At 34.5% G+C, this 7201-nt stretch overlaps 1 protein-coding gene across 1 annotated transcript in view; it reads left to right on the top strand.

The window, feature by feature from the left end:
* The first annotated feature begins 2053 nt into the window (after window positions 1–2053).
* LOC121423311 (tuberin-like) overlaps window positions 2054–7201 on the top strand; it is a 73451-nt gene continuing 68303 nt past the window's right edge. Inside the window, 4 exon segments of the mRNA XM_041618657.1 lie at window positions 2054–2163; window positions 4222–4376; window positions 5295–5381; window positions 6535–6645. Coding sequence (XP_041474591.1) covers window positions 4242–4376; window positions 5295–5381; window positions 6535–6645 — 333 coding nt within the window. The 5' untranslated portion in view covers window positions 2054–2163; window positions 4222–4241.

Below are 7201 nucleotides of genomic sequence, written 5' to 3'. Positions count from 1 at the left end.
AATAAACATTTTTATCACAGTGAACTCCCCCTTAACCCAAGCTATAGTCCCTATTGTAGTGTTCCCATTTTTCTATTATCTTCCTTTTCTTCCTCTTTTCTCTCTTGCTTTGTTTTAATTGCTAGAAAAAAAATAAAACCTCTATTAAAAACCGTGATGTTATAGTCAGTCGCAGCTTCGACATAGTCTGCAGGCACAGACCCTGATTGGAACTTTGATCAACAAGTGTGCCTCCGCGCAAAGACTAGCACATACAAAACTTGCGAGAGAGCCTTCAGTACACAAGGCATGATTAGGCTGCACATTCAGACCCTTATTTCGAGTGAAGGGTTTGCCCAGCAGACTAGCTTCGACAGTGCAAGTATTCAATTATGACTTCTTCTTTCATCTTCTTCTTCTTCTTTTTCTTCTTCTTTTCTTCTCCTTCTTCTTCTTCATATTATTATTATTATCATTATTTCTTGGTTTGTTTATATGAGTCCTTTTTTGTACTTACGAAGTATATTATTCTGATTTTATTATTATGTTATAGTTTGATTGTAAATAAAGTTTCAATTTGAAAAGTCAAAGCCCGGGTCAAAGTCCTCCTCCTTCTCTTCTTCTTCTTCTTCTTCTTCTTCTTCTTCTTCTCCTTGTATCTTCTCTATATCTTATTTACTAGTGCTAATAGTAAATTCTGATTTCTTCTTCAGTTTTTCATCGTGTAAATAGTACAATTACTTTTTATTATCGTCATTCTATACATGGCGGGGACCCCATTTTTGCAAGCCTGTTTATAGTTGTTGTTGTTTTTAATGCTATACTGCCGTGGTTGCATTTCACAAGTTGGGTATGCAAAAAGGGTGGCGTATAAACAGTTTTCCACAAGGTGCCGTGGAAAAATTGTTGCTACATCACAGTTTCTTGACCAAATTTATTGAGTAAGATCTCATTTTCAAGCTAGAAGTATAGGCTAAATATATTATTATGAATTAGATATCAGGAACAAAAACTATAGCACATTAAGTTTGAAGTAACAGGGGTGGCGGAGCCGGTGGATGCGGTGAATGATAGAATAATAATTAAACTTAACTTATTTTAATGTGTAATATATAATGTGTAACTTACTTTAAAAAGCGTCCTTTGGCAAGGCGTTTATCCACATTTGCCAATCTCGACCCAGGTGTAGTAAATGGGTACCCGGTAGGAAGAAATTCCTTGGAATGCTCGTTGCGCCCGATCAGGGTAGCCGTGCTAAAGCCGGGGTAATAGTATGCAGCGCTTAGAAACATTAAGCGCTATATAAATGTTGCATATTATTATTATTAATATGACAGTTATCCCCATATTTCTGGGCATTTTAAAGCAGGGAACAACTAAATGTAAAAAAAATGACGATTTTTTTTTTTCAATATGCAGAAATGAAATACTTGTGATCAGAAACCTAATCAATTAGTAAGCTGGAGATATTTGGTTAATTATCTAATTTGTAGTCTTAATTTTTAGTACAAATGTTGTGTATCATTGCGACAAACATTTCTACCCATGATGTAGTCATTTTGCCAAGCATAAAATTATGAATCCAGTGACAGCTATTTTGGCGGCAAAAAAGTTAAATTGAACATTGTTAATTAATTAGTGCAAAAATATGCATACAATAATAGATAATAATATTCAATTTTTGTTACAGATTTAATTACTGATGTTAGAAGATTATAACTGGAAAATACTATAGGATGATCCAATGTTGCATTAACTTTTGACACCATTTTATGTGCAGCAGGTCCAATTTGAGAAAAACACATTTCAAAATTCGTATTTACATTGACGTACATGTATATACGTAATAAAAATAAAGGTATTTGAAACTTAAATTTTTTTTCATTATTTAGAGAATGGTAATAGCTATAACATATAAAAAAGTATATATTTTTTTTACACTGTTCGCAAAATTGGACCACCTTATGACATGCGACCTACTGTATATATTGTGGTGACTCACCCCCCCCCCCCCAAAAAAAAAAAAAGTTTCATATGACAGCGCGCGCATGTGCATTGTAGCGATATATGCAATGAAAAAAGAAACACGAGATGTCAGCTGACTGAACCTCCAGCTATATGGGCTCCGTCGCGGCGCGTATCATCAGTGTGGTGGAAATTGTTGACATTTTTAGCAAATAAAGGGTAAGTACGTACGTGTTTCCAAACTTTTTTTTACATAATTTACCTCTCTTCTAACTCCGCGTAATATAAAGAATATTTAATTTGATGCGAGGAAGGTGAAATTAAATTTAAAGGTGTTGACAATCATAGCAAATAATTTTCGTCTTCGGTCCCAGATGTCTGTTTCTGTGTAGGCCTTGGCTATGTATGATGGGGTGACCATAATTTGCGCACATTTAAAAAATTATTATCAGTTCAGGATCTGGATGTATACGATGCAGGGCCCTCCTGGGAAAAAAAGGCATCGGGTGAGAGAGGGCGGAATGAGGATTGGAAGGTTCTGTCAATGGCCTTGAACTTGAAGTTGAATGAGCTGCCGCCCTTGTCTATGTTGAGTTGATGAAAGCGCTGGGGGGGGGGGGCACTTACAGTAAGTTACAGTTTACTGACAAGAGGATACCATTACCATGCATGACCCCCAAAACACGCAAAAAGGGCGTCTTTTTCAAGATAGGGCATGTTACGTATGTAACGTAATAAGGGTGTCAAAAATAATGAAAAAAAGGGTAGACCTCTATCTATTTTGCAAGGAAAGCTACGTGTTTAGGGTTAAATTTGCGAGGGTGTAAAAGAGACTAAAAAAAAAGAGACACTACGTGTTTACAGTCCGTTTTGCATGATGTTGGGCTGTATACACAATAACGTAGGTGAAGGTAAAACCAATGTCCGTGATCACATATTAACTAAAATATCACTGTACTTGTTTAGGGCTTCAATTCAGGGAATACTTGCCTTGCCAAGGGTATCATTTTGTTTCCAATATTTGTTAAGGGTAGGGTTTCACTCGCCACTTCTTGTAAAGGGTGCATTCTTAGAATTTGGAAAATACTTGTTTAGGGTGCTCCTCGAGACCCCATCGTCGCGCATGGTATCAACCCGTCAATGGCAGTGGGTCCCCCGTGTGACAGATATTTAATCAAAATTTGTCCCATTGATATAATTTGTGATATCTAAACTGCAATGAACAACGACTATTTTCACTCAAAAAAAGTTTAAAATTAAAAGAAAAAATAAATAAAATCACCAGACATGCCATACAATTTACCCCACCAACAAGCCATGTTGTAATTTTGTGTAACCACAGGTGCTGACTTTCTACAAATGCACAATCCGTATATGCGCTATTGTCACCTGTGAGGTCAATCATGTGACGTTTTGACCTCATTGGTACTAGGAGTTACATTCGACTACCATTCCTGGACACAAACAGTGCGAGTGCGATATTGTGCTGCATGCAGATACACACATCACCCAATAAAAACCTATATTTCTCTAGATCTGTGAGCATTTAAAGGGGAATCCAACCCAAATAAAAACTTGTTTTTATAAGGAAAAGGAGAATCAGACAAGTTGTTAGGTGAAAGTTCGACCAATATTGGACATGCAACAAGAAAGTTATGAATTTTTAAAAGTTGTAAATATTGGTAATCACTATACCCATGGAGACTTCAAATTGGCAGCATATGGGATGTCATAGTGATGTAAGGCAAGGACTACTCTTCCATATACTCCAATACATATTATGGCTAAAATGTAATTTTCCCTAAAAGTTTTATTTAAAATCATATTCTTTCATGAGGACATAAAACAATATACTACCTGGGCTATATTTAGATTTCTGCCCCAGGGGAATGGGTACTTAGGAGAAAACCACAAATCCCTGATAATAAAGTACATGGCCTATGGGAAAGTTGTCCTTGCCACTTGTCATGATTTACTTACCCAGTTGCCAATTTGAAATCTTCATAATATTAGTGATTTCAATCTTAAAGCAGCTATTCCTTTCTTATTGCTTGTCCGATTTCTTTCAAACTTTCACCATTCTGTTTAATTCATTTTTCTTCTTCCTAACACAACATTTTGTGGCCAAGGCTGGATTCCCCTTTAACCTGTGTGCATTTATGTTACTCTGGAGTCTGTACTGTACTAGACTGCAGCCAACTGGCTGTGAACGATAGCTTTTCCCAATTAACCATTTTAAGGAAATCAATCAAATATTTTCTTCACTACTATCCACAGAAGTTGAGAGTACCACCATCATGTCTCGAGCCCCTAAAGAGACCTTGCGGCAGCGGATGCAAGGTTTCTTCGGCATTCGGGGACAGAAGGGAGCCAGCCCTGGAGATGGACAAGTCAAGAAAGGAGAGTTCTTCATTACCCCTTCGCTCAAGAAGGTAGGAGGCTACTCGCTTGATGTCTGTATAAGTGTAAAAAGACTTATTGGGCATCGCAAGAAACTTGCAATTAATTGCAATTCAGTTTTACGTCCCCATATCGATCATAACTCTGGCAATTAATTGCAAATTTGTACTCAATTTGCTGATGTGCTTCTTGTGACAAGAAGTTAAAGACAATTTTGCTCTAGTTGAGAAAAACAGAAATTAAATTTGAGTGAATGACAATGTGTTTTGCAAACTAAATGAAGGTCTTTTCAGTGCATTTCGAGACTAAGAGATGCCTAAGTACTACACCATTAATCAGGCTGGCTAATGATTTTCACTAAATCACAATGGACACTGATAACCCGTGGGAAAATTGACTTTAACATTGCATTGATACAGCGTGTACATATAAAAGCTGACACAGAAGTAAACTTTAGAGATAAATTCTGGTAACTAGTAACAACTGAAAATTGAATTGTTCACAGAATTGAATAAACTGATCACAGGATTATAACAACTAGTCTATAAATAAATGACATCTACCAAATAATATTTCAGAAAATGATACAATTACAGAGTAAATGAAGATCAGACAAATTACTGGAAAATGCCCATCGATTTATAGTGTGATCTCACATGTTGTTTCATGTGTTAACAAGACCAGGAAAAGCCCTTCCTAATGAAATGAATATAATTTCAAGTGTGCCTGAAATATTTTAATTAGACTTTTTTTTAATGTAAATCAGCATTCTGGACATTCTTGGTGTAAGATATAAAACACTTTAGGATTACTTCCAGCCATCACCTGTTGAGATTAGATTTTTATACCTGTACTTAAAGTTAGCTTTAATACCTTAAATAGGAAGACAGCATACATTCTTTTAAAAAATCCCAGTAGAACAGGTAATAAAGGTTCTATCTCCTTCCCAGGAATTGAGTCGAGAGAGCCCTATGAATGTCCGAACGAAAGCCATCAACCACCTAAGCACCCTTGTTGGAGAAAAGAAGTTAGAAGATGTGAGTATTAAATCGTATTAAATGTCCAATCTTATGCCTCTTGTTTAATGGATTCTTTTTTATTTTGTTTTCATTCATGAGTAGAAAAGGATTAAAGGTCAAGTCCACCCCAGAAAAATGTTGATTTGAATCAATAGAGAACAATCAAACAAGCATGAAAATTTCATTAAAATCGGATGTAAAATAAGAAAGTTATGACCTTTCAAAATGTAGCTTTTTTTTTAAAGTTATTTGCACAATTCAGTGATATGCAAATGAGAAAGTTGATGAAGTCCCTCACTCAATATTTGTTCTTTTGTTTTTGTTTGAATATTCAATAATTCAATTTTAATAGCTTTGAAAATAGTGACCAACTTGACTGAACCACAAAATGTTAAAACAATGATAATTTATATGTTAAAGTAGTAATAAAACTTATTTTCACACAAATGTCAATGAGGAAAAAATTGAAATATTTCATTTTTCATAATGAAATACTGAGTAAATGATGTCATCTTTCCTCTCGTTTGCATACTGACCAGGATGGGCATAAAACTGTTTCTGTGAAACTAAGTGAAGCTTTGAAATGTCATAATTTTCTAATTTTACATCTGATTTTGATGAAATCTTCAGTGTTATGCTTGTTTGAGTTTTCTCCTTTTATTCAAATCAAATTTTTGTTGGGGTGGAATTGTCCTTTACAAAAAGAAAACAGTTAACTTTTCCCTCATCATTTTTGTCTCATCGAAACAGATTTTAATTTAATTTTTATTTTCCTTAGCGATGAAAATTACCAAATAATTGTTCATGTCTGTCTGCTTTACTTTTTAAATCAATTGTTTGAAGATGTTTGCATTTTTCCGCATAAAAACATTCTTTTGTGTAATGGATCAGATATGGTCATAGAAATTAAGACATTCTTTCTTATTGCTTGCGTTTGTTTGATTTAGGCAATTACATGTCTATGGAGAAGCCCTAAACATATATTTATTAACATTTTCACTTCCACGAGATCGGTTCAGATTCATCAGTGAAACTAAGAAATTCCCCCTAATTACTTGCATTTGTTTCATTTAGCTGCAAATATAGGAAATAGTTTATGAAAAAATTTAAACATGCATGTGCCACATTTTATTTCTTAACATTTTCACGTCCACTATCCTTTCTTCTTTAGAATGGAATAGAAGCAATATGGGTACTTATATCAGACCTGCTGGATGCTCAAGTTAATGCTGATCATCGTCATCTTGTGCTTCATTTTCTCAAATGTGTGGTCATCGGTCAGGTCAGACATCTTTATTTTCATCTTTTATAATCATAGAATCTTAGTCTTAGTTCTCAGTAAGCAAAGAATTTCGTTTATTCTTTTTTGAGAGATTCAACATAAAATGAAAACCATTCTGCATGTTATTTGCCTTATGTAAGATTTATAGCTGTTTTGTGTTTGTTGTAAGTAATGTTTAATAGATTCAATTCAATTCAACTTTATTCAATTCCAATATTAAAAACATTTAACAACACATAATAAAAAAATGCAATTCAAGATATGATAAAGTAATTCAATGGTATATAAATGAATATTGAATAGAAAAAAAGTATTGAAATAAGGTATAGCTGTAAAAGACCAAAGAGGTCTTGTTAAGACAGTTCCCTTAATAACATAAGATTTGATCAATTAATAAAAGCGGAGAACAAATTCAGTGAATACTCAGTAAATAAAAATGAATCGCATCGTGTACCAAAACAAACCCAGAACAAACATACATGAAAAGGGAAGGAGAGAATGGAAAGCAGAGGGGGGGTGATAGTAAAAAGGAGACCAAAAAAATCCTTTAGAATTC

The sequence above is a fragment of the Lytechinus variegatus genome, chromosome 10 (genome assembly GCF_018143015.1).
Source record: "Lytechinus variegatus isolate NC3 chromosome 10, Lvar_3.0, whole genome shotgun sequence".
NCBI lineage: Eukaryota > Metazoa > Echinodermata > Echinoidea > Temnopleuroida > Toxopneustidae > Lytechinus > Lytechinus variegatus.
Note: the sequence above shows the minus strand (reverse complement) of the source record. Positions and strands in the feature narration are given on the sequence as shown.